Source organism: Dendropsophus ebraccatus, chromosome 1 (assembly GCF_027789765.1).
Source record: "Dendropsophus ebraccatus isolate aDenEbr1 chromosome 1, aDenEbr1.pat, whole genome shotgun sequence".
Classification (NCBI taxonomy): domain Eukaryota; kingdom Metazoa; phylum Chordata; class Amphibia; order Anura; family Hylidae; genus Dendropsophus; species Dendropsophus ebraccatus.
Window position 1 is genome coordinate 4,892,694 of NC_091454.1, and position 27,909 is coordinate 4,920,602.

At 46.2% G+C, this 27,909-nt stretch overlaps 1 protein-coding gene across 2 annotated transcripts; it reads left to right on the forward strand.

Moving 5' to 3' along the window:
- Positions 1–4,966: 4,966 nt before the first annotated feature.
- Positions 4,967–27,051, forward strand: ETV6 (ETS variant transcription factor 6). 2 transcript variants are annotated; one of them, XM_069964259.1, is made up of 8 exons: positions 4,967–5,282; positions 11,358–11,493; positions 19,026–19,190; positions 19,329–19,463; positions 20,826–21,368; positions 22,969–23,111; positions 23,204–23,304; positions 26,266–27,051. In XM_069964259.1, the coding sequence occupies exons 1-8, from the start codon at positions 5,256–5,258 to the stop codon at positions 26,369–26,371; spliced, it is 1,356 nt and encodes a 451-aa protein (XP_069820360.1). In that variant the 5' UTR covers positions 4,967–5,255; the 3' UTR covers positions 26,372–27,051. The 2 variants fall into 2 exon arrangements, with proteins under 2 accessions (XP_069820360.1, XP_069820352.1); XM_069964251.1 differs by lacking the exon at positions 4,967–5,282 and adding an exon at positions 9,711–9,816.
- The last annotated feature ends 858 nt before the right edge of the window (positions 27,052–27,909 follow it).

The following is a 27,909-nucleotide window of genomic DNA, read 5'->3' on the forward strand; positions in this document are numbered from 1 at the left end:
AGATGGGGCAGGGGGAGAAGATGGGGGGCAGGAGGAGCAGCTGGGGGGCAGGGAGAGCAGCTGGAGGTGCTGGTGGAGAGGCTAGGGGGTGCAGGAGGAGAGGCTGGGGGGTGCTGACAGAGAGGCTGGGGGGTGCTGACAGAGAGGCTGGGGGGGTGCTGACGGAAAGGCTGGGGGAGAGGCTGGGGGTGCAGGAGGGTAGGCTAGGGGGAGAGGTTGTGGGGTGCAGGAGGAGAGGCTTTGGGGTGCAGGAGGAGAGGCTGTGGGGTGCAGGAGGAGAGGCTGTGGGGTGCAGGAGGAGAGGCTGTGGGGTGCAGGAGAAGAGGCTGGGGGGTGCAGGAGAAGAGGCTGTGGGAGAGGCTGTGGGGTGCAGGAGGAGAGGCTGAGGGGTGCAGGAGAAGAGGCTGGGTGAGGCTGTGGGGTGCAGGAGGAGAGGCTGGGGGGTGCAGGAGAAGAGGCTGGGGGAGAGGCTGTGGGGTGCAGGAGGAGAGGCTGGGGGTGCAGGAGGAGAGGCTGGGGGGTGCAGGAGGAGAGGCTGGGGGTGCAGGAGGAGAGGCTGGGGGGTGCAGGAGGAGAGGCTGGGGGGTGCAGGAGGAGAGGCTGGGGGGTGCAGGAGGAGAGGCTGGAGGGGGGGTACAAGAGGAGAGGCTGGAGGGGGGGTACAAGAGGAGAGGCTGGAGGGGGGGTACAAGAGGAGAGGCTGGAGGGGGGGTACAAGAGGAGAGGCTGGAGGGGGGGTACAGGAGGAGAGGCTGGAGGGGGGGTACAGGAGGAGAGGCTGGAGGGGGGGTACAGGAGGAGAGGCTGGAGGGGGGGTACAGGAGGAGAGGCTGGAAGGGGGTACAGGAGGAGAGACTGGAAGGGGGTACAGGAGGAGAGACTGGAAGGGGGTGCAGGAGGAGAGGCTGGAAGGGGGTACAGGAGGAGAGGCTGGAGGGGGGGTACAGGAAGAGAGGCTGGAGGGGGGGTACAGGAAGAGAGGCTGGAGGGGGGGAGGTACAGGAAGAGAGGCTGGGGGAAGAGGGAGCGGCCGGGGGAGCCAGGGGAGCAGAGGGAGCAGAGGCAGGTGAGGCAGGTCCCCCCTTCCCATGCTGCGTTGGTCCGGTGAGCTTCCGGCACACGCTGCCTCTATCACTGGCCGGAAGCTCACAGCTGCAGCCCCGCGGTCCAGGAACTTCTCTCCTGTTCGGCGCGATGACGTCACGTGCGCCGCTGCCGAGCAGGAGAGAAGGACCGCAGGGCTGCAGCTGTGAGCTTCCGGCCAGTGATAGAGGCAGCGTGTGCCGGAAGCTCACCGGACCGAAGCGGCACAACCCCCCCCCCCCCCCAGGTGGCAAGGGGGGCCGTGCGGGCCCCCCTAGCGTAGCGGTCGGGGTGGGGGGGTAGCGGTCGGGCGGGAGGCGGCGGCCGGCGGGCCCGCCGGGCCCCCCCCATGTCTCTTAAGGGTCCGGGCCCCATACGGCAGTACCGGTTGTACTGCCCTATCGGCGGCCCTGATCCTGTGTATAGAGAGGTAGTCACAGCCCCGCCCCCTGTATATCCTGTGTATAGAGAGGTAGTCACAGCCCCGCCCCCTGTATATCCTGTGTATAGAGGTAGTCACAGCCCCGCCCCCTGTATATCCTGTGTATAGAGGTAGTCACAGCCCCGCCCCCTGTATATCCTGTGTATAGAGGTAGTCACAGCCCCTCCCCCTGTATATCCTGTGTATAGAGGTAGTCACAGCCCCTCCCCCTGTATATCCTGTGTATAGAGGTAGTCACAGCCCCGCCCCCTGTATATCCTGTGTATAGAGAGGTAGTCACAGCCCCGCCCCCTGTATATCCTGTGTATAGAGAGGTAGTCACAGCCCCGCCCCCTGTATATCCTGTGTATAGAGAGGTAGTCACAGCCCCGCCCCCTGTATATCCTGTGTATAGAGGTAGTCACAGCCCCGCCCCCTGTATATCCTGTGTATAGAGGTAGTCACAGCCCCGCCCCCTGTATATCCTGTGTATAGAGAGGTAGTCACAGCCCCGCCCCCTGTATATCCTGTGTATAGAGAGGTAGTCACAGCCCCGCCCCCTGTATATCCTGTGTATAGAGGTAGTCACAGCCCCGCCCCCTGTATATCCTGTGTATAGAGGTAGTCACAGCCCCGCCCCCTGTATATCATGTGTATAGAGAGGTAGTCACAGCCCCGCACCCTGTATATCCTGTGTATAGAGAGGTAGTCACAGCCCCGCCCCCTGTATATTTTGTGTATAGAGGTAGTCACAGCCCCGCCCCCTGTATATCCTGTGTATAGAGGTAGTCACAGCCCCGCCCCCTGTATATCCTGTGTATAGAGAGGTAGTCACAGCCCCGCCCCCTGTATATCCTGTGTATAGAGAGGTAGTCACAGCCCCGCCCCCTGTATATCCTGTGTATAGAGGTAGTCACAGCCCCGCCCCCTGTATATCCTGTGTATAGAGAGGTAGTCACAGCCCCGCCCCCTGTATATCCTGTGTATAGAGAGGGAGTCACAGCACCGCCCCCTAAATATTATGTGGCACCTTGGGTATAACATAGAAGTATATAATGATTAGATTATGCATGAATAAATATTGTAATACATAATATATAATCACTCCCTGAATTGTGTCTCCCCCGAAGGTGTCTCCTCCCTTCCTTCCCCCCTCCCCCAGGATGTCTCCTTCCCCCCCTTCCCCCAGGATGTCTCCTTCCCCCCCTTCCCCCCTCCCCCAGGATGTCTCCTTCCCCCCCTTCCCCCAGGATGTCTCCTTCCCCCCTCCCCCAGGATGTCTCCTTCCCCCCTCCCCCAGGATGTCTCCTTCCCCCCCTTCCCCCCTCCCCCAGGATGTCTCCTTCCCCCCTCCCCCAGGATGTCTCCTTCCCCCCTCCCCCAGGATGTCTCCTTTTATCTTCCCTTACCCCCCCAGGATTTCTCCTTCCTTCTCTTCCCATCCTCCTTCCTTCCATCTTCCCCCTCCCCAGGATGTCTCTTTCCTTTCCTCCCCCAGGATGTCTCTTCCTCCCCTCCCCCTTCCTCCCATCTTCCCCCTCCCCAGGATGTCTCTTTCCTTTCCTCCCCCAGGATGTCTCTTCCTCCCCTCCCCCTCCCCCAGGATGTCTCTTCCTCCCCTCCCCCTCCCCCAGGATGTCTCTTCCTCCCCTCCCCCTTCCTCCCATCTTCCCCCTCCCCCTTCCTCCCATCTTCCCCCTCCCCCAGGATGTCTCTTCCTCCCCTCCCCCTTCCTCCCATCTTCCCCCTTCCTCCCATCTTCCCCCTCCCCCAGGATGTCTCTTCCTCCCCTCCCCCTTCCTCCCATCTTCCCCCTCCCCAGGATGTCTCTTCCTCCCCTCCCCCAGGATGTCGCACACTCTTCCTTCTCCTGCGCCAGTCTCCTCACAGTGATGAATACTTACACCCCCTCCCCCCTCCATTCCCTGCCCCTCCCCCTCCTCCTTCCTCATTTCCCAGCTCTCTCTCTCTCTCTCTCTCTGCACCCTCAGCTGACATTTCCGGGTAGATCTTCTTAAAGGGGCCGCTCCCTCTTTGCTGAATGTGGCAGCTGTGGCCCCTGTGTGCGGCGTCTGGGGCCCCTCCAGCTCCTGTCACACTTATATTATCTCTTCAGCGGGTTAAGCGGCTACTTCCTATAGAACGTGGTGTGATCGGACAGAAGGGTCTGTGATCGGACAGTACATGATGTGATCGGACAGAAGGGTCTGTGATCGGACAGTACATGATGTGATCGGACAGTACATGATGTGATCGGACAGAAGGGTCTGTGATCGGACAGTACATGATGTGATCGGACAGTACATCATGTGATCGGACAGAAGGGTCTGTGATCGGACAGTACATGATGTGATCGGACAGTACATGATGTGATCGGACAGAAGGGTCTGTGATCGGACAGTACATGATGTGATCGGACAGTACATCATGTGATCGGACAGAAGGGTCTGTGATCGGACAGTACATGATGTGATCGGACAGAAGGGTCTGTGATCGGACAGAAGGGTCTGTGATCGGACAGTACATGATGTGATCGGACAGAAGGGTCTGTGATCGGACAGAAGGGTCTGTGATCGGACAGTACATGATGTGATCGGACAGTACATGATGTGATCGGACAGTACATGATGTGATCGGACAGTACATGATGTGATCGGACAGTACATGATGTGATCGGACAGTACATGATGTGATCGGACAGAAGGGTCTGTGATCGGACAGTATGTGATGTGATCGGACAGTATGTGATGTGATCGGACAGTACATGATGTGATCGGACAGTACGTGATGTGATCGGACAGTACATGATGTGATCGGACAGTACGTGATGTGATCGGACAGTACATGATGTGATCGGACAGTACGTGATGTGATCGGACAGTACATGATGTGATCGGACAGTACGTGATGTGATCGGACAGTACATGATGTGATCGGACAGTACATGATGTGATCGGATAGTACGTGATGTGATCGGACAGTATGTGATGTGATCGGACAGTATGTGATGTGATCGGACAGTATGTGATGTGATCGGACAGTATGTGATGTGATCGGACAGTACGTGATGTGATCGGACAGTACATGATGTGATCGGACAGTACATGATGTGATCGGACAGTACATGATGTGATCGGACAGTATGTGATGTGATCGGACAGTACATGATGTGATCGGACAGTACATGATGTGATCGGACAGTATGTGATGTGTCTGGGATGAGTGTGTGTAACATTATATGATATTACACTACAGCTGATGAACCTGCCTACTTCCTGTAATATTATCCCCCCCCCCCCCCTCCCATCCATTATAGCCTTCTCCCCCTTCCTCCTCCTTGCTTCCCTGACTCTCCCACATTTCTGCAGCTCCCCCTCCCCCCGCTCCCCACCACTCCTCCCCCCTGGGCTCTGGGACTTCCCTGTCTGTGTTTCCTGGTGCTGCTGGCCCTTTAAGAGGCAGAGCTGTTTGCTGGGAATACACGTCAGTTTCAGGACTTGCACTCTGAGATCAATGAGGAGGAAGGAGGGGGGCACTCACTTCTGCCTTCACTTCTCTCTTCCAGGAAGGAAAACAGAAAAAAAAGAACCCTGAAATCCAGAAAGAGGAGAAGCGGAGACCCCCCACAGGACCCTGCAGCCTGGGGACCATGTGCTAACTTGTGTGAGTCTGAGGGGGTGAGGGCACCGGGGATGTGCCCCCCCTGATCACAGCAGCGGTGGTGGTGGTGGGCACTCTGCTCCTTCTGGCCATGTCTTCTGCACAGTTCTGTATTAAGGTGAGTGCCGCCTCTTCTGGGGTCTCACACGGCACATGGTCTGGGGGGGCTATTCCCTATCCGTCTGTGACGTGTGAGGCTGCAACTTCTGCGAAACCCAAACTGGATGGTAATAGCCGTATAATCATCCGATGGGCAGAGGGGGGGGTACACTGGGGGGTCTATGGGACCTTGTTTACTAATCTCTTACATTTAAATGTAAATATTGAGGGTTACAAAGTGATACATTTATACGGCGGCGGCACCTGTTGTGTCCATTGTCCCTCACCGCTCATCAGGAACAACAATGGGGGGGGGGGCACAGGTCGGGGCAGTAAACCCAGTAAGAAAGAGGTTGGGGGCTAATTTAGTTTTAATAAAAAAAAAATGTTATTATTATTTCTTGATTGTACTTTTTAATGCTGCGTTTACACGGAACGACTATCGTTCGAATCTGCACGATAACGATCGAATTCGAGCGATAATCGTACGTGTAAACGCAGCCAACGATCAAACGACGAGCGACAAATCGTTCATTTTGATCTTTGAGCGTGTTCTTAAATCGTCGTTCATCGTTCGCAAAAAATTAGCAGATCGTTCCGTGTGAACAGTCGTTCACCGATTTTACCTATATGCGAGATAGGCTTAAGCGAGCGCAAAACAAATTTTCCGTACGATATATCGTTCCGTCTAAACGCTGAGCGTTATAAAAAAAAAAATCGTTAATCGTACGATCGGGCGAATTATTGTTCCGTGTAAACGCAGCATAAGAAATGTTGGCGTCTTTTGGATATATATATATAGTTATTGTTGATCTTCCTGGTCGGCTTATTGTGAATCGTTGCTGCTGGTCACATGGGGATCGGACGAGTGTTGTGTTTTCTGATGTGTTTACAAAACTACAATTCCCAGCATGCCCTGAGCGCCTGCGGTTACAACCTTAGGGTATGTTCACACATTCTAGCACAGGCCGCGCGGCGGACCATCTGTCCCGTAGATTTCTGCGCAGGTTCTGTAGTGGAAACATACCCTCAGCCTGAGTCTGACAGAGCATGATGGGAGTTGTAGTTTTGAAGCAGAGAGCTACAAGTTGTGGGGATACAATGGTCTAGACCGGTGGTGGGGAGCCTGTGGTCCTACAACTCTCATCATGCCTGGACAGCCAAAGCAGCATGATGGGGAGTGTAGTCTTACAACAGATGGAGGACCACAGGTGGGAAACAGGTTCCACATCCCCGGAAAGGACCAATTTCTCCCCGAAAACTACAATTCCCATCATGCTTGGTATAGATCCTTAGTCTGCATGTATCAGGGCATGATGGGAGTTGTAGTTTTTCAGGTTGGAGAACTCCTCCGTTATAGGTGTTTCATGACTGGATCTGATTGGAGGAGTACCGTTTAGTCGCCTTGGGCCTAGTTCCCTGTGACTTTCTCACCCACCTGCCCCCACTACCTTGGGGCGGCTCCAGATTATTTACCCCCATAGGGCTTCAGTTCTCCTGTACTCGGGGGACGCAGTCTGTTTGAGATCTGGACGCCCCTTCTGTTCTGTAGGATCTCACTTGCTCCATCTTGTATTGAAATTTTCTGAACTGGAAACCATCAGCATGCAGGTCGCTGCAAATAACTGGAGAGCCGAACCTACAGCCCTGAGGAGGACCATGACTGCTGGAGCCATGTATTAGGAATAGGAGATCCATCAACAGCAACTTACTGATGGTTTCCTGGTAGAAATGTACACTGCGGTCAACTCCATGTTCATCGGTTTCCTGGTATCTAGAAGTCACTGTAGGTGTAAAGAGAAGAGATGCTCTGTATATCTGCAGAACATTCTGCCCAAGGTCGTACAGGAACTGCGCTGTCCATCCAGTCATGTAGAATCTCCATGCTGCCCGTCCGCTGATCAGATCCGGGATGTGGTTCCCCCGGGTGACACCGACGTGTTAATAGTTACACAGAACATGTTATAAACCCGCGTGTGCTGACGTCTCTGACAGATACTGAGTGCCGATCCCGACCTTTACCCCCGAGGTCACCCTGTGCCTGATCCTGGAGAGATCCCCTGTGTGATCACTGGTGGGGTCTCCCTATATCTATGGGAGACTCTTATCTGCCGGGGTGGGGGGGGACCTCATCTACTGACCCCCATAATACATGGCTGCCTCCGTGTCAGCATGTATATACAGAAGAGGCAGTATTATAGTAGTTATATTCCTGTATATAGGGACAGTATTATAGTAGTTATATTCCTGTATATAGGGGGCAGTATTATAGTAGTTATATTCTTATATATAGGAGCAGTATTATAGTAGTTATATTCCTGTATATAGGAGCAGTATTATAGTAGTTATATTCCTGTATATAGGGGGGAGTATTATAGTAGTTATATTCCTGTATATAGGAGCAGTATTATAGTAGTATATTCCTGTATATAGGGAGCAGTATTATAGTAGTTATATCCCTGTATATAGGAGCAGTATTATAGTAGTATATCCCTGTATATAGGGGCAGTATTATAGTAGTTATATCCCTGTATATAGGAGCAGTATTATAGTAGTTATATTCCTGTATATAGGAGCAGTATTATAGTAGTATATTCCTGTATATAGGGGCAGTATTATAGTAGTTGTTTTCCTGTATATAGGGGGCAGTATTATAGTAGTATATTCCTGTATATAGGAGCAGTATTATAGTAGTTATATTCCTGTATATAGGGGGCAGTATTATAGTAGTTATATTCCTGTATATAGGAGCAGTATTATAGTAGTTATATTCCTGTGTATAGGAGCAGTATTATAGTAGTTATATTCCTGTATATAGGGGGCAGTATTATAGTAGTTATATTCCTGTATACAGGGGCAGTATTATAGTAGTTATATCCCTGTATATATGAGCAGTATTATAGTAGTATATATTCCTGTATATAGGAGCAGTATTATAGTAGTTATATCCCTGTATATAGGGGCAGTATTATAGTAGTTATATTCCTGTATATAGGAGCAATATTATAGTAGTATATCCCTGTATATAGGAGCAGTATTATAGTAGTTATATCCCTGTATATAGGGGCAGTATTATAGTAGTTATATCCCTGTATATAGGAGCAGTATTATAGTAGTATATCCCTGTATATAGGAGCAGTATTATAGTAGTTTTATTCTTGTATATAGTAGAGTATTATATTATATTTTTGTGTATAGGGGGCAGTTTATTTTTACAGTGACAGCTTCATCTCTCCCCCCCCTTTTCTTTTCTGGGGGGACGTTTCTGAGCCTTGTTCTTCTCGATCTCTTCCGTGGGAGGCTCCTCAGGTGTTGTATACATTGGTCTATTTTTACTTAAAAATCCAGTTTGTTGGGGAATTTCCCAATTTTGCCCTGAGCAGGTTTACATGTTTGTTGCCAGAAGTCTGTTTGTAGTGAACCGGCTATAGGCTGAATATCTGACGTCTTGCGGTGCAAGGGGCGGTCTTCGCAATGGATAATTCACAGATTGGTGAGATGTGCTGCAGATCTTGTCTGTAAATACATCGAGCTTTGAGGTCTGTCCCTTGTCAAATGATTAAGTCTTTGGCACTAAAATATTGTGGTACTGGAATTGTCTTCCATACCTTAAAGGGATTTTTCGACTACAAACAATGCCTCTTAAGAGTCTGTAAGAATGAAAGAGGGGTTGACCGACAGGGAATGTGATCAGAAAGGATTTGCGTACTGGGAACAACCCCTATAAAATTTTATTAGAATTTTTATTTCACACCTGCAGTACCATTTTTCACCACAACGTTTGTCAAATTTTCCATAGGTTTTAGTGCAACAGCGCCCCCAGCTCTAACCTTATCCAATTTGGTAAACCTCTGCTGTGTTAAATGTATTATTGCAGCAACGCAGTGACACCCAGGAATAGTTGACCCTTTTTTTTTTTATTGGTTATTTAAAGCTCTCCAGTCTGATTGGTCTTTGAACAGTTGTCCTATTGTCCCTTTAAGAACCGGTGTGGTTCCGTATATAGTTGTCACTATGAGGACCGGCTCGATCGACCTGTTTTTTTTCGTGTTTCTCTAATTTACTTCCTTCCACCTGAGCGTGAGAGTGATAGGAGAGAGTGCGGAGGTGTTTGCAGGTTACTGTACTCTTCCACGTTGATTCACGAATCGTCTGACCAGTTTGGTTGGTTTTTCGACTTCCGTTCTCCATTGGGCCAAATCCAAAGCCTAGGAGAGATTCACAGACTCCCGAATGTATGGAAAGCCCTTAACCCCTCCACTGCCAGGGGATATCAGTAGTATTGACCCTTGGGAGGTAGAGCGGCTGCGTGATAATGTAGAGAGGGAAGCGGAGGACGAGAGCGGCCGCCGGGGAGGAAGGAGTCATGAGGAAGAAGAGCACAAAAAGAGAAACTAGGAAGGGAAATTATCCAGAGCGGCCGACGCAGGGTGAGAAAGAGGTGGGAGGGTCACAAGGAGGAGAGAGGCGGCGGGTGACAGGAAGAAACCAGAGGAGGAAAAAGAGCCACAATAAGGGACATGAGGAGGCTCGGAGGAGAGTGGACAAAATGGGTAAGAACAGGTAACTCCAGCCAGGGACTAAGGGGTTAACACTGGCCGAGCCAGAGCCAATGCAGCCAGGCACAGTACAACTTCCACCGAGACTTCCTCTATCTCCTGAAGTGTCACAGAGTAGAGAGCGGGGCCCTGAAAGGGTTAAACATGGCAGAGAATGTGTGTGGGGGTACAGGGGGACCCCCGGCTTATAGCAATAGTCCGCAATGTGGACACAGGTGCAGTTATTGGGGAGAGGAGGACATGACCCCCAAGTGTCAGATGGTGGAGGATACAGAAGGGGAGCAGGGGCGCCCCCACATGGACAAGGGGGATACTGTGTCCGGGGAGGGTGGGGGTTGTAGTATTGGTGGTGAGGACAGGTGGCGTCACTGCCAGGGTGTGGTGCCGACCGCTGGCACCTACACATGTTTATTATATAGGGAACCCTATGACAACAAGCGAGTGGATACCTGTATCTAATCTGCTACGGCCAAAGTCTGTCTGTAAGTGCACAGCTCAGGAGACTGTATCACCATGTATTAGATACAGCAGCTCAGCAGACAGTATCACACAGGATAGGATTAGATACACGGCTCAGCAGACAGTATCACACACCATAGTATTAGATACAGCGTCTCAGCAGACAGTATCACACAGGATAGGATTAGATACACAGCTCAGCAGACATTATCACACAGGATAGTATTAGATACACAGCTCAGCAGACAGTATCACACACCATAGTATTAGATACACAGCTCAGCAAACAGTAGTATTAGATACAGCGGCTCAGCAGACAGTATCACATAGGATAAGATACAGCAGCTCAGAATATAGTATGGCACATGGTAGGATTAGATACACAACTCAGCAGACTGTATCACCACACAATAGTATTATATATAGCTGCTCTGCAGACTATTACACAGGTTAGGATTAGATACATGGTTTAGCAGATTGTATCACCACATGATTAGATAATATATAAGTATCACAAGTGATAAGGTTAGATGCGGCTCAGCAGACAGTATCATACAGGAGAGGATTAGATACAGTGGCTCAGCTATCAGTGTTGCACGTTATAAGCTAATAGTATCACACATGATAAGCTTAGATACACCAGCTCAGCAGACAGTATCACACATGACAGGCTTAGATACACAGCTTAGTGAATACTGATTTGTCGCCTTTTGATATTCAAAGCGTGGTCCTCACCATGGCGGTGTCTCCTGTGGACATGTGATCATCCGGAGCCGTACATCATTGAGTGTGTGATACCGGGAGAGACAACATAGATACAGAACAACCAATCAGATTACAGATTTCATTGATTTTCATTTTATGTTATTCAAAGCTGTGAGCAGATAGGTTGTTATAGGCGGCCAATCAGATTGCCCCATTCACATGTCTGTCTTCAGTTCCAAGATGAAAGCTTTGCTATAGGTTGCTATAAGGAACACTATTTATTTTAGGGTAGAAAGTATAAGGGGGCAGTCATGTCTCCCATCACCCCCCGAGCTGCTCCTAACCCTCATGTCTCCTCTCCTCCTCTACAGCAAGAACAGATCTCATACTCTCCTCCCGAAAGCCCAGGGCAAAACTCTGCCGCACCGTCCCCCTCATCTCTCCATGTCTCCGGGCAACGCAGGTACAGGATGGAAGAGGATTCTGTCAGGCTGCCGGCACACCTACGTAAGTGTCCTCATATATACGGTATATGTCATTATAGTCACAAGTGCTGCCCCCTACCAAATATAACTATAATACTGCTCCTATATCCTATATACAGGAATATAACTACTATAATACTGCTCCTATATACAGGGATATAACTACTATAATACTGCTCCTATATACAGGGATATAACTACTATAATACTGCCCCCTATATACAGGAATATAACTACTATAATACTGCTCCTATATACAGGAATATAACTACTATAATACTGCTCCTATATACAGGAATATACTACTATAATACTGCTCCCTATATATAGGAATATAACTACTATAATACTGCTCCTATATACAGGGATATACTACTATAATACTGCCCCCTACCAAATATAACTATAATACTGCTCCTATATACAGGAATATAACTACTATAATACTGCTCCTATATACAGGAATATAACTACTATAATACTGCTCCTATATACAGGAATATAACTACTATAATACTGCTCCTATATCCAGGAATATACTACTATAATACTGCTCCTATATACAGGAATATACTACTATAATACTGCCCCCTACCAAATATAACTATAATACTGCTCCTATATACAGGAATATAACTACTATAATACTGCTCCTATATACAGGAATATAACTACTATACTATAATACTGCCCCTATATACAGGGATATAACTACTATAATACTGCCCCTATATACAGGAATATACTACTATAATACTGCTCCTATATACAGGAATATAACTACTATAATACTGCTCCTATATACAGGGATATAACTACTATAATACTGCTCCTATATACAGGAATATAACTACTATAATACTGCTCCTATATACAGGGATATAACTACTATAATACTGCTCCTATATACAAGAATATACTACTATAATACTGCTCCTTTATACAGGGATATACTACTATAATACTGCTCCTATATACAGGAATATAACTACTATAATACTTCTCCTATATACAGGAATATAACTACTATAATACTGCCCCCTATATACAGGAATATAACTACTATAATACTGCTCCCTATATACAAGAATATAACTGCTATAATACTGCTCCTATATACAGGAATATAACTACTATAATACTGCTCCTATATACAAGAATATAACTACTATAATACTGCCCCCTATATACAGGGATATAACTACTATAATACTGCTCCTATATACAGGAATATAACTACTATAATACTGCTCCCTATATACAGGAATATAACTACTATAATACTGCTCCTATATACAGGGATATAACTACTATAATACTGCCCCTGTATACAGGAATATACTACTATAATACTGCTCCTATATACAGGGATATAACTACTATAATACTGCTCCTATATACAGGAATATAATTACTATAATACTGCTCCTATATACAGGAATATAACTACTATAATACTGCTCCTATATACAGGAATATAACTACTATAATACTGCCCCCTATATACAGGAATATAACTACTGTAATACTGCTCCTATATACAGGAATATACTACTATAATACTGCTCCTATATACAGGAATATAACTACTATAATACTGCTCCTATATACAGGGATATACTACTATAATACAGCTCCTATATACAGGAATATAACTACTATAATACTGCTCCTATATACAGGAATATACTACTATAATACTGCTCCTATATACAGGAATATAACTACTATAATACTGCTCCTATATACAGGAATATCACTACTATAATACTGCCCCCTATATACAGGGATATACTACTATAATACTGCTCCTATATACAGGAATATAACTACTATAATACTGCCCCTTATATACAGGAATATAACTAATATAATACTGCCCCCTATCTACAGGAATATAACTACTATAATACTGCTCCTATATACAGGGATATACTACTATAATACTGCCCCTATATACAGGAATATAACTACTATAATGCGGTTCAGGGAAGAAACAGAGTGCTGCACCTCACACCTATGGCTGATACTAGTGCCCCTAGGCGAAATAAAAAACACATAAAAATTTTGTGTATGAATTGATCAAGCCATACTGCCCCATGTACCTCGTGCCGGTATCTGATACACATGGGTCCCTACACTAAGTCCACACCGTGCCAGTCAGTGGCCACCAACCCCGCAGGCACCCGTAGCGTAGGGACCCGTGTGGACCAGAGGACCTGCGCGGTGGTACACGGGGCAATATGGCTTGATCAATTCATATACAGACACTCTGGTATTGATTTTTAATATAGGCCTAGCGGCATTAGTATCAGCCATAGATGGGATGTGCAGCCGTTCCATTCTCTCCAGTTCGTGTTTTACAGTTCTCCCTCTCTGAACAGCTCGCACTCCTTTATAAGACCCACATGACCAAAATTAGCAGGATATGCCTGTGCTCACATGTCTGGACCCTATGTCTTCCCCATTCTGTGAGAGCAGCAATGGTAAGTGTAATACCATATCCATACTTGTGTCGTTTGGGGGCAGCCTTCCCCGCCGGTTGTGCTGGCTGGGTTTTGGTGGGGCTTTTTGGGTCTGGTCCTGTGACATTGGGGTTGCAGGGCCGTTCCATGGCCTCCTTTCCCTGCACGTGCACGCTGTGCGGGGTTGGCGGTCGCTGACCGACACGGTGTGGAGTTAGCGTAGGGACCCGTGTGGACCAGAGGACCTGCGCGGTGGTACACGGGGCAATATGGCTTGATCAATTCATATACAGACACTCTGGTATTGATTTTTAATATAGGCCTAGCGGCATTAGTATCAGCCATAGATGGGATGTGCAGCCGTTCCATTTTCTCCAGTTCATAACTAATATAATACTGCTCCTATATACAGGAATATAACTACTATAATACTGCTCCTATATACAGGAATATAACTAGTATAATACTGCTCCTATATACAGGGATATACTACTATAATACTGCTCCCTATATACAGGGATATAACTACTATAATACTGCTCCTATATACAGGAATATACTACTATAATACTGCTCCCTATATACAGGAATATAACTACTATAATACTGCTCCTATATACAGGACTATAACTACTATAATACTGCTCCTATATACAGGACTATAACTACTATAATACTGCTCCTATATACAGGAATATACTACTATAATACTGCCCCTATATACAGGAATATAACTACTATAATACTGCTCCCTATATACAGGAATATAACTACTATAATACTGCCCCTATATACAGGAATATAACTACTATAATACTGCTCCTATATACAGGAATATAACTAGTATTATACTGCTCCTATATACAGGAATATACTACTATAATACTGCTCCCTATATACAGGAATATACTACTATAATACTGCTCCCTATATACAGGAATATACTACTATAATACTGCTCCTATATACAGGAATATAACTACTATAATACTGCTCCTATATACAGGGATATACTACTATAATACTGCCCCTATATACAGGAATATAACTACTATAATACTGCTCCTATATACAGGGATATAACTACTATAATACTGCTCCTATATACAGGAATATAACTACTACAATACTGCTCCTATATACAGGGATATAACTACTATAATACTGCCCCTATATACAGGGATATAACTACTGCTCTCTATGGATTCTTCGGTCTCTTTTCCCTGTGGTCGCTGTGTCTGTATATGAGGGGGGTAAATATTTGCGTCTCCTCAGATCCCACATACAGAATTCCCTCCTCCGGGGTGTGATATTACAGACAGTACTGGGAGTAGATGGTGAGGGGCACCGGGCACACTGTTGGTACAGGTCTCGGCATGACCTGCTATGTGCCCCCCCCCCCCCCCGCTCTGTACAGTCATGCAGAAAAAATCCAACGGTTGTATCCGGAACATCTCACAGCTGAGCTCGTATAAAAAGGGGAATTCTCGAGTAACAAGAATTGCACAATTTCATGGGAAATATTTTTACTACAAAGGACCTTATACTAGCTGTATGTAACCCTTTACGGTGCAGCTGAGAATTAACAACTATAACATATATGATATAAGTTTATAATATAACATGTGATTATATTTATCAGTGATGTCATCCAGGTGGCGGGGCTGTGACTACCTCTCTATACACAGGATATACAGGGGGCGGGGCTGTGACTACCTCTCTATACACATGATATACAGGGGGCGGGGCTGTGACTACCTCTCTATATACATGATATGCAGGGGGCAGGGCTGTGACTACCTCTCTATACACAGGATATACAGGGGGCGGGGCTGTGACTACCTCTCTAGACACAGGATATACAGGGGGCGGGGCTGTGACTACCTCTCTATACACATGATATACAGGGGGCGGGGCTGTGACTACCTCTCTATACACAGGATATACAGGGGGCGGGGCTGTGACTACCTCTCTATACACAGGATATACAGGGGGCGGGGCTGTGACTACCTCTCTATACACAGGATATACAGGGGGCGGGGCTGTGACTACCTCTCTATACACAGGATATACAGGGGGCGGGGCTGTCACTACCTCTCTATACACAGGATATACAGGGGGCGGGGCTGTGACTACCTCTCTATACACATGATATACAGGGGGCGGGGCTGTGACTACCTCTCAATACATCGGATATACAGGGGGCGGGGCTGTGACTACCTCTCTATACACAGGATATACAGGGGGCGGGGCTGTGACTACCTCTCTATACACAGGATATACAGGCTGGGTGTCAGCAATAGTAGATGAGTAGCTGGTCCTGTAGTATAAGGCTTGTAGATCTCTAGGGTTTCTCCACTGACGGATGGGCTTTATCTCTATAGTGCATTTCTGCTATAGACACTGTGTGACTCTCTCAGCCTTATGTGGCGGTATCTAGGTACCCTCTCTCTCTGATGGTTCTCTTGGCATCGCATTAGTTCACCCCCCACTGATTGTCCAATCAGAGCTCAGCAATTATCTTTTAAATGCTGGACTTTTGAATTGGAGACTTGTGTAATGCAGTGCGCATGTAATAATACTGCTATGCAGTGCATATATAATAACACCACTAAAGAGTACTTGTGTAACACTGCTGTACAGTGTAATAATAGTACCACCATACGGTGCAATAACCCTACTATACAGTGTGTCATAGTACCCCTGTACAGTGTGTATGTAGTACCACAATACAGTACATATGTAATACCACCGTTCATAAATAATAATACAGCTGTACAGCGCATATAAAATGCTGCTGCCAAACAGTGCATCTCATAATACTGCTTTAAAGTGCATATATAATAGCACCATCATACAATGCATATGTAATAACACCATACAGCGCTAATGTAATAATACTTCCCTACGGGGCACACGTGATGATACTGCCCTACGGGGCACACGTGATGATACTGCCCTACGGGGCACACGTGATGATACCGCCCTACGGGGCACACGTGATGATACCGCCCTACGGGGCACACGTGATGATACCGCCCTACGGGGCACACGTGCTGATACTGCCCTACGGGGCACACGTGCTGATACTGCCCTACGGGGCACACGTGCTGATACCGCCCTACGGGGCACACGTGATGATACCGCCCTACGGGGCACGTGTGATGATACCGCCCTACGGGGCACACGTGCTGATACTGCCCTACGGGGCACACGTGCTGATACTGCCCTATGGGGCACATGTGATGATACCTCATACAGTGCATATGTAGTAATAATACCACCATACAGTGCATTATTACATATGCACTCTATGGCGGTGTTTATTTTAAATGCACTGCATGGTGTATGTGTACTCCGCCATAGAGTGCCTATGTAATAATACCACCATACAGGGTGGGGGTCACATTGTTCTTTTGACTGCTCTGTGGGGTCCGGTATGATCTACCTTCTTCTATCATAGTTGGAGGAAGTTTTCCAGCACTTTGCTTTACCGCAGCTCTTCTATTGGACAGGAGCAGTCGCCTGACCCTCGGAGTATTAATGGTTAACCCTCGCCCTCCCCCCACTCCGCTCTTCCTCCAGCTTCTTCTTTCTCCACCAGGGAAATTTCCTATTTGGGAAGGTGAAGTGGAAGGAATTCGGTGCGTGGGCCGATGAGGTTTCCTGCCTCAAACTTCTTGGATGGGACCCGGGTTTCCTAATGGGGGATGACGAATGAACTTCACCTCCCGGGACCTCTGTGAACTCTGCGGCTACCGCTTAACCCCTGCCGCCCCGGATCCCTGTATACACTGCCTGTCCTCACAGCTGAGGGGGCGTCACAGTGTGTCCAGTCTTTGTCATATTCTTTTCTATTAAATAGTTGCAGAAGTTCTGATTAAGTGTCTGGCCAATCCAGGCAGAGTATGTGATGGTCACATGACATCCAGCCAGCCAATAAGACAACTCGGCCCATCTGTGAGTATTTGTTGATGTAGTGGTTGCGGCCTCTGGTTCTTATTGAGGAGATCCGATCGTACAGGCAATGCTTCATGGGAAAAAAGTTTATGCAAATCATCTCTGCTGCATTGCCGTACAGGGCACATACCTGCAGGTGGCAGCAGAGAGACAGCTGCCAGTGTTTGATGTTTGTTGTGGTTTCCATGGAGACTAGGAGGCCCCGCGGCCTGCGCGATGTCTGATAACGTTCCTCCGACTCGTCTGTTTGACCACAGGAAATTTCCGCCCTGAAGACGAGAACTTCCTGGAGTGATGTGAGGGCGAAGCGGGGGAGGGGGGGGGGGGTGTTAACCGTTTAATTGACTTATTATTTTTTTTATATTTTATAAATTCTCAGTGTTAAATGTTGTTTATTTCTTTCCTCGCTTCTATTCCAGAATCTTCTTCTGTAATTTTCCGTTCGTCCATAGCTTTCTGGCTAATAGTAATGTCTCTTTGTGGTCATGTGACTACGAGATCTTAGGGCTGGGAGGATTTGGTAGTAATGTCGCTCCCTTACAGCCTCTTCTAGGGGTCATGTGACTGTAAAAAGAACCAATGAGATTGTGAATTGGAAAGATTCGGTGGTCATGTCTCCTTGGGGCCATCTAGTGGTCGTGGGATTATGGAGGGAAAAAAATAATTCAAAATATTTGGAAGTAATGTTGTTTTGACCTTCTCTAGTGGTCATGTGACTGTGAAATGATCCAATTACATCTTCAGTTAGAAGGATCTGGCAGCATTTGGAAGGATTTGGTAGTACTGTCCCTTTAACACCACCTAGTGGTAAAATAAAATAAGCCAATGAGCTCTCAAGCTGGATTTGCTAGTAATGCCTCTTTATCGCCATCTAGTGCGCAGGTGACTGAACTGTCAGGAAACTGGTAGTTCAGTTTCCTTAGCGCCGTCTAGTGGTCATGTGACTATGAAAGGAACCAATGAGATCTGGAGCTGGTAGGGTTTGGTCGTTGTGTCACACTATGCTATCATGAAATGATGCAATCAGGTATCGGGTTAGAGGTGACTGGTAGTAATGTCTCTTTAGCGCCATCTAGTGGTCATGTGGCTAATTTGTGACATTGTGTTGATGCCGCTGTCTCCTCCGCAGGTCTGCCGCCTTCTCATTGGTCTCGGGAGGACGTGTCTCAGTGGCTGCGCTGGGCGGAGAGCGAGTTCTCCCTGCATCCTATAGAGAATAATACCTTCGAGATGAACGGCAAAGCTCTGCTGCTGCTCACCAAGGAGGACTTCCGATACCGCTGCCCGCACTCAGGTAAAATAATAGACAAAAAAAAAAAATCCAGCTTTCCCAGACTCCTGAATGGTGTTATATGTATTTTGTTCTACCATGGTGCCACCTAGTGGTTGTATGTGGAACTGCATCTCTTGTCTTTGTGTTTTGGTGATTCAGGTGACGTCTTGTACGAGGTTCTGCAGCACATCCTGCGACAGAGGAAACCCCGGCCTCTGCCCCCGCCTGTGTACCACACTGGAAACTCTATCCACAGTCACCCCGACATCATCCTCCCCCACAACCACCATGACGGTAAGTGCTAGCGATAGCGGACATTATGTTATACTGCTCCCTGCAGCTCTGCTGTTCTGTTCATGAACCAGGAGGATCAGGATGAATAGAATAGAGTAAGATGTTGGGTTAGAAGTGTTTAGCGCCCAGGCAAAGTCTCTTCTCGATTGTGATAAGTATACAGTATATACTGCATTGTGGTGGAACCCTGACTTTCCACACCTACATGATTTGGAGGGTATGAGGTTTTGGAAAGCGAGTCCATAAGCTCTCATAAATGTATGCAAGCGGTGCACCGTATTCCCAGTTACCGTTGGTATTTGAGTTGCCACATTCCATGTTCTTCCGCTATCTCTTTCCGCTAGATGCGCATAGTCTTCATATGATGTGGATTAATAGATGCACATATTCTTCAGTGGTAGCTGCGCATATTCTACATATGATGTGGAGCGCTAGATGGGCATATATAGCGCATAATAGCGATGCATGGCAGGCGACCAACGATTCCACAATACAATACTTCTTCCTCCCGGTCCTGCACGCAGCAGCAGCTTCGGAGCGGCCTGTCTGAGCTGACAGACCGCTCAGCCAATCACTCTGGCAGATCGGCGCTCGTTTACATCATTGATCGGGCCCCCATTGGCCCATGGAATAGGACCCTAAGTGTAAAACAATATGGGGCCCTTGGATAGATTCTCCTGGATTGCCGTCCTCTCAGAGTCAGTGTGCACCCATGGAAGCCCTTCTGCTACTGGCCAATCAGAATCGGCTACTTAATAAGCCTGGAAAGGGCTGATACCATGTGGCTAGGCCTTCTGCGGCTCTCCTAGTATGTGGGGTATGAGGCGGTCTCAGGTCACAGGTGAGAATCCCCTCTTGGTCTTTGCTCCCACATATGTCGGTTACTCGGATAACCGTTCCCGGCAGAGGTTTGGCGTCTTTCTCGTAGTATTAGTGACCCTGAGCTACATGAGCACCAGGCGGTAACATTCTCAGCTCCTCTATGTATACACTGTGGGCCCGTTCTCACACTATGCCTATGCAGATAGGTTATCTGAGATGTGACCCTCAGCCTGCTGTCTTGGTTAATTATTATTATTTTTTGTCTTCCTGTACTGTTTCTGTAATTCGATTTTAACACATGGATGGGATGGGGGTTGTTTTCCTTTGGGAGGGGAGTAAAAAGACTGTCATTTTACTGTGAAAAAACTTCAATAAAAAAAGAACTGATTAAAAAAAACAAAAAAACGATTAGCGCCACCTAGTGGTTATGTAACTATGAGATATACCAATGAGTTTGTATTTGATAGAATTGTTCCTTTATCTAGTGGATAGACCAGTTACTGGATGTCTTCTCTTATATATTTCTCATTCCTCCTCCAGATCACATCCATCACCGACCACCCAGAACGCCGTCTGACTTCCACCCGCAGAGTACCCCCACCATAGAGCTGCGCCATCGCTCCCACTCCCCTGTCACCTCCAATCATCACCCGTCTCCGGATCCTGAACCCCGCCCCCTGCGCTCACCCCTGGACAGCGCCCTCCGCCGCCCATCCCCCGCCGACCGACTCCACCGACTGCAGAGTGAAAGCAACCACCTCAACCAGGAAGCCTACCCCCTGTCCGTGTCCCCCGCCGAAGCCAACCACTGTGCCAGTGAGGCCGCACCCAAAGCCAGCAGCCCCCGGCAGGAGAACCCGCGGGTCATCCAGCTCATGCCCAGCCCCATCATGCACCCGCTGCTCCTCAACCCCCGACATCCCGTGGAGTTCAAGCAACCGAGGATGGGAGCGGAGGAGGGGCAGCAGCGTGAGAGCAAACCCATGAACTTATCCCACCGAGAGGAGATGGCGTACATGAACCACGTCATGGTGTCCATCTCCCCGCCCGAGGAGCAGAGCATTCCCATGGGAAGGATAGCGGGTAAGATGGTCACATATAGCGGGGGGATTAGGGTGTAGTTATATATAAACTAAACACCTATAAACCCATCCGATATGCATATGAAAAAAGATATGAAATTCATTGGTACAAAAAAACTTTATTGAAAAGTATCACAAAAATAACAAGGACAAGGAAAAACAAAAACATTAATAAAAACAAGGACCCGGGAGGTGGGAGACCATACATGAGGACAGGTATATGTTTTAAAATTAAAGTGCAAGTGCATATCCTAAATACTCATAATTTAGCTAACAGCAGCCCGGTTGTAAGTATATTATAAAGTGCAAATACTAGAGTATATCCAAAAACACAGGCTGCATAGCTCAATAGACTAAGGTATAAGCAGGTGCACATAAACAAGGTTACCCGGGGATACAGTTCCCAAAGCCTCAGGCCTCCCACCTCACACTCCTCCAACGTCGTTTTGCTATTGGCTTCTTCAGGGAGTTATATGTAGTTATATATATCAGGGGGGATGGGGGGGTGGTTGCATATAGCGGGGTGATTAGGGTGTAGTTACATATAGTGGGGGATGGGGGGTGGTTACATATAGCAGGGGGGATTAGGGTGTAGTTATATATAGCGGGGGATGGGGGTGGTTACATATAGCGGGGGGATTAGGGTGTAGTTATATATAGCGGGGGATGGGGGTGGTTACATATAGCGGGGGGATGGGGGGTGTAGTTACATATAGTGGGGGATGGGGGGTGTAGTTACATATAACGGCGGTGTGATTACATATAGTGGGGGGATGGGGGGGTGTAGTTACATATAGGGGGGATGGGGGGTGTAGTTACATATAACGGGGTGGTTATATATAGCAGGGGGATAGGGTGTAGTTATATATAGAGGGGGGTGTGGTTACATATAGCGGGGGGATTAGGGTGTAGTTATATATAGCGGGGGATGGGGGTGGTTACATATAGCGGGGGGATGGGGGGTGTAGTTACATATAGTGGGGGATGGGGGGTGTAGTTACATATAACGGCGGTGTGATTACATATAGTGGGGGGATGGGGGGGTGTAGTTACATATAGGGGGGATGGCGCTGTGGTTACATATAGCGGGGTGGTTATATATAGCAGGGGGATAGGGTGTAGTTATATATAGAGGGGGGTGTGGTTGCATATAGCGGGGTGATGAGGGTGTAGTTACATATAGCGGGGTGATGAGGGTGTAGTTACATATAGTGGGGGATGGGGGGTGGTTACATATAGCAGGGGGGATTAGGGTGTAGTTATATATAGCGGGGGATGGGGGTGGTTACATATAGCAGGGGGATAGGGTGTAGTTATATATAGGGGGGATGGCGCTGTGGTTACATATAGCGGGAGGATAGGGTGTAGTTATATATAGGGGGGATGGCGCTGTGGTTACATATAGCGGGGTGGTTATATATAGCGGAGGGATGGGGTGTGGTTACAAATAGTGAGTGTACAGTGTTTTTACGGACCATGGGGTGTAGGGTGTGGTTATATGATGGGGTGTGTCTTACATGATGGGGTATGTCGGTGACTGTGGGGTGATGCGTCTGATCCCCGTTCCTGATTTTGTCTCCTCCCCCGCTCTCGCCCTCCAGACTGCCGCCTGCTCTGGGATTACGTCTATCAGCTTCTGTCTGACACCAGATATGAGAACTTCATCCGCTGGGAGGATAAGGAGTCGATGGTTTTCCGAATCATGGACCCCAATGGTTTGGCACGACTGTGGGGCAACCACAAGGTGACTCCCTCCGGTCCCTGCCATATCTTCTGTGTTTTTGGCCATCTCCCCTCCCCCTCCCTCACTAATTCCTCTCTCACCTCAACAAACAGAACAGAACAAACATGACCTACGAGAAGATGTCACGGGCGCTGCGCCATTACTACAAGCTCAACATCATCCGCAAGGAGCCCGGACAGAGGCTGCTCTTCAGGTAACCGCACTCAGCTCTGCCCCCCCCCCCCCTGCTCATATGGGTGTGGATATGGCTGCCATCCACTACATGATAGGGGCAGGAATCATCCCTGACTCACAGAATGGGAATGACTTATACCCGGAAAATATACAAATCCCCTTCAATTATCGAAAATATCCTTCTCATCATGTATCAGGAGGAAACACAGGTGGTATATTTTCTTACACTTGTAGGCTGGGTTCACACTATGTATATTTGAGGCTGTATTTGTGAGGCTGTATAGCAACCAAAACCAGGAGTGGATTGAAAACACAGAAAGGATCTGTTCACATAATGTTGTAATTGAGTGGATGGCCGCCATTTAATGGCAAATATTTGCTGTTATTTTAAAACAACGGCTGTTGTATTGAAATAATGGCCGTTATTTACTGTTATATGGCGGCCATCCACTCAATTTCAACATTGTGTGAACAGATCCTTTCTGTGTTTTCAATCCACTCCTGGTTTTGGTTGCTATGAGGACCTGACATGAGGACCAAATACTGCCTGAAATATACATAGTGTGAACCCAGCCATAATGTGTAAAATTATAAAACTACTGCCCCCTTGTGGTTTTATTGAATATAACTACTATAATACTGCCCCTATATACAGTAAAGGAATATAACTACTATAATACTGCTCCTATATACAAGAATATAACTACTATAATACTGCTCCCTATATACAGGGATATAACTGCTATAATACTGCTCCTATATACAGGAATATAACTACTATAATACTGCTCCCTATATACAGGGATATAACTACTATAATACTGCCCCCTATATACAGGAATATAACTACTATAATACTGCTCCCTATATACAGGGATATAACTGCTATAATACTGCTCCTATATACAGGAATATAACTACTATAATACTGCTCCTATATACAGGAATATAACTACTATAATACTACCTCCTATATACAGGAATATAACTACTATAATACTGCTCCTATATACAAGAATATAACTACTATAATACTACTCCTATATACAGGAATATAACTACTATAATACTGCCCCTATATACAGGGATATAACTACTATAATACTGCTCCCTATATACAGGAATATAACTACTATAATACTGCTCCTATATACAAGAATATAACTACTATAATACTGTTCCCTATATACAGGAATATAACTACTATAATACTGCCCCCTATATACAGGAATATAACTACTATAACACTGCTCCTATATACAGGAATATAACTACTATAATACTGCTCCTATATACAAGAATATAACTACTATAATACTGCTCCTATATACAGGGATATAACTACTATAATACTGCTCCTATATACAGGAATATAACTACTATAATACTGCTCCTATATACAAGAATATAACTACTATAATACTGCTCCTATATACAGGGATATAACTACTATAATGTAAATAGGAGAAGAGTCCAGCACTCACCAGATGATGTCTTCAAGAGTTTATTACATGGAAACCATTGCAGGGAGGGGAAAGGTGGATCAGTGACTGATCCACCTTTCCCCTCCCTGCAATGGTTTCCATGTAATAAACTCTTGAAGACATCATCTGGTGAGTGCTGGACTATTTACATTGTACTTCTGCCTATTCATCTTAGCACCCCAGTTGTCTATGCTTTGGTCGTTCCCTGTGCCACTGGGTTTAGAACTATTGGGATTTATTTGTATGCAGTGCAGGCTGACTGCTTCTCCATTCCTATAACTACTATAATACTGCTCCTATATACAGGGATATACTACTATAATACTGCTCCTATATACAAGAATATCACTACTATAATACTGCTCCTATATACAGGAATAGAACTACTATAATACTGCTCCTATATACAGGAATATAACTACTATAATACTGCCCCTATATACAGGAATATAACTACTATAATACTGCTCCTATATACAGGGATATACTACTATAATACTGCTCCTATATACAAGAATATCACTACTATAATACTGCTCCTATATACAGGAATAGAACTACTATAATACTGCTCCTATATACAGGAATATAACTACTATAATACTGCCCCTATATACAGGAATATAACTACTATAATACTGCTCCTATATACAAGTATATAACTACTATAATACTACCCCTATATACAGGAATATAACTACTATAATACTGCTCCTATATACAGGGATGTAACTACTATAATACTGCTCCCTATATACAGGGATATACTACTATAATACTGCCCCCTATATACAGGAATATAACTACTATAATACTGCTCCTATATACAGGAATATACTACTATAATACTGCCCCCTATATACAGGAATATAACTACTATAATACTGCCCCTATATACAGGAATATACTACTATAATACTGCCCCTATATACAGGAATATAACTACTATAATACTGCTCCTATATACAGGAATATACTACTATAATACTGCTCCTATATACAAGAATATCACTACTATAATACTGCTATATACAGGAATATAACTACTATAATACTGCTCCTATATACAGGAATATAACTACTATAATACTGCCCGTATATACAGGAATATAACTACTATAATACTGCTCCTATATACAGGAATATAACTACTATAATACTGCTCCTATATACAGGGATATAACTACTATAATACTGCCCGTATATACAGGAATATACTACTATAATACTGCTCCTATATACAGGAATATAACTACTATAATACTGCTCCTATATACAGGAATATACTACTATAATACTGCTCCCTATATACAGTGATATATTACTATAATACCGCTCCTATATACAGGGATATAACTACTATAATACTGCTCCTATATACAGGAATATACTACTATAATACTGCCCCCTATATACAGGAATATAACTACTATAATACTGCCCCCTATAGATGAGGATATACTATACACCTCTCAGTACATTCTCTCCTCTCTCAGGTTTATGAAGACGCCGGATGAGATTATGAGCGGGAGGACGGATCGGCTGGAACACTTGGAATCTCAGGAGCTGGATGAGCAGATGTATCAGGAGGATGATTGCTGATCTTCTCGTCTCCGGCGGGTGGAGAAGCTGCAGGTAGATCACATGGACTGGAATTACTTCTACCTGCAGCCCCACCCCCGCTCTGCCCAACATGGACTTTTTTATTGTGTAACAATGGGAGCGACTTGGCGTGATATGGCGGCATACTGGTACGGTGAGGGCGGCCTCTACGCCAAGACTAGTGAATAGGTTTTTGTTTTTTTTTGTAATGAGGTAGGACTGGTATTTGCACTGGAGAAAGCCGCCACGGACGACACACTGTGACTGGGACCGCCGCGCTGGGACTGCCAGGGTCCTTGCGGCTTCCGGACTAAACTTTCTTCAAATCTTTTGTAAAATTTGTAAATTGCACTAGTGTCATTTTAACTGCGCTTGGTTTTAATCGTTCATTCTCCCGGTGACGCCACATCGCTCAGCATCATCGATGATGTCATCAGCTCCTGTCTAGTGACATCACCACTTCAGGTCTCTACACGCCGCATTACTTCCTGTCTGCAGTTTGGTCTCCATCATTGCGCTTCTTTATTTCCTTTATAATAGAAAAAAAATAATCATCAGATGTGCGGAGAGCGGCGATCGTCTGGTGAGGAAGGGATTTTATTTTTATTATTTAGTTTTTCTTCTCTATTTTTTTTTTCTTCCTTTTTTTAAATTTGAACATGATTCACGGTGCCACTAGATCCAGTGTGTGTATATCCTTTCATTGTGTCTGTGTGATTTATAAGGGTTAGTTAATAGCAGTGACATCACTGAGAATACAGCCTATCCATCACTAGAGATCAGTGACATCACTGAGAATACAGCCTATCCATCACTAGAGATCAGTGACATCACTGAGAATACAGCCTATCCATCACTAGATATCAGCAGTGACATCACTGAGAATACAGCCTATCCATCACTAGAGATCAGCAGTGACATCACTGAGAATACAGCCTATCCATCACTAGAGATCAGCGGTGACATCACTGAGAATACAGCCTATCCATCACTAGAGATCAGCGGTGACATCACTGAGAATACAGCCTATCCATCACTAGAGATCAGCGGTGACATCACTGAGAATACAGCCTATCCATCACTAGAGATCAGCGGTGACATCACTGAGAATACAGCCTATCCATCACTAGAGATCAGTGACATCACTGAGTATACAGCCTATCCATCACTAGAGATCAGCAGTGACATCACTGAGAATACAGCCTATCCATCACTAGAGATCAGTGACATCACTGAGAATACAGCCTATCCATCACTAGAGATCAGCGGTGTCATCACTGAGAATACAGCCTATCCATCACTAGAGATCAGCGGTGACATCACTGAGAATACAGCCTATCCATCACTAGAGATCAGCGGTGACATCACTGAGAATACAGCCTATCCATCACTAGAGATCAGTGACATCACTGAGAATACAGCCTATCCATCACTAGAGATCAGCGGTGACATCACTGAGAATACAGCCTATCCATCACTAGAGATCAGTGACATCACTGAGAATACAGCCTATCCATCACTAGATATCAGCAGTGACA

Bases quoted from the DNA above. Each gene is read 5' to 3' on its own strand.
- ETV6 (XM_069964251.1), top strand. From the start codon at position 9,784: ATGAGGAGGCTCGGAGGAGAGTGGACAAAATGG. The intron at 21,369-22,968 runs GTAAGATGGTCA...CTCGCCCTCCAG, and splicing joins TCCCATGGGAAGGATAGCGG to ACTGCCGCCTGCTCTGGGAT. The intron at 23,112-23,203 runs GTGACTCCCTCC...CTCAACAAACAG, and splicing joins GACTGTGGGGCAACCACAAG to AACAGAACAAACATGACCTA.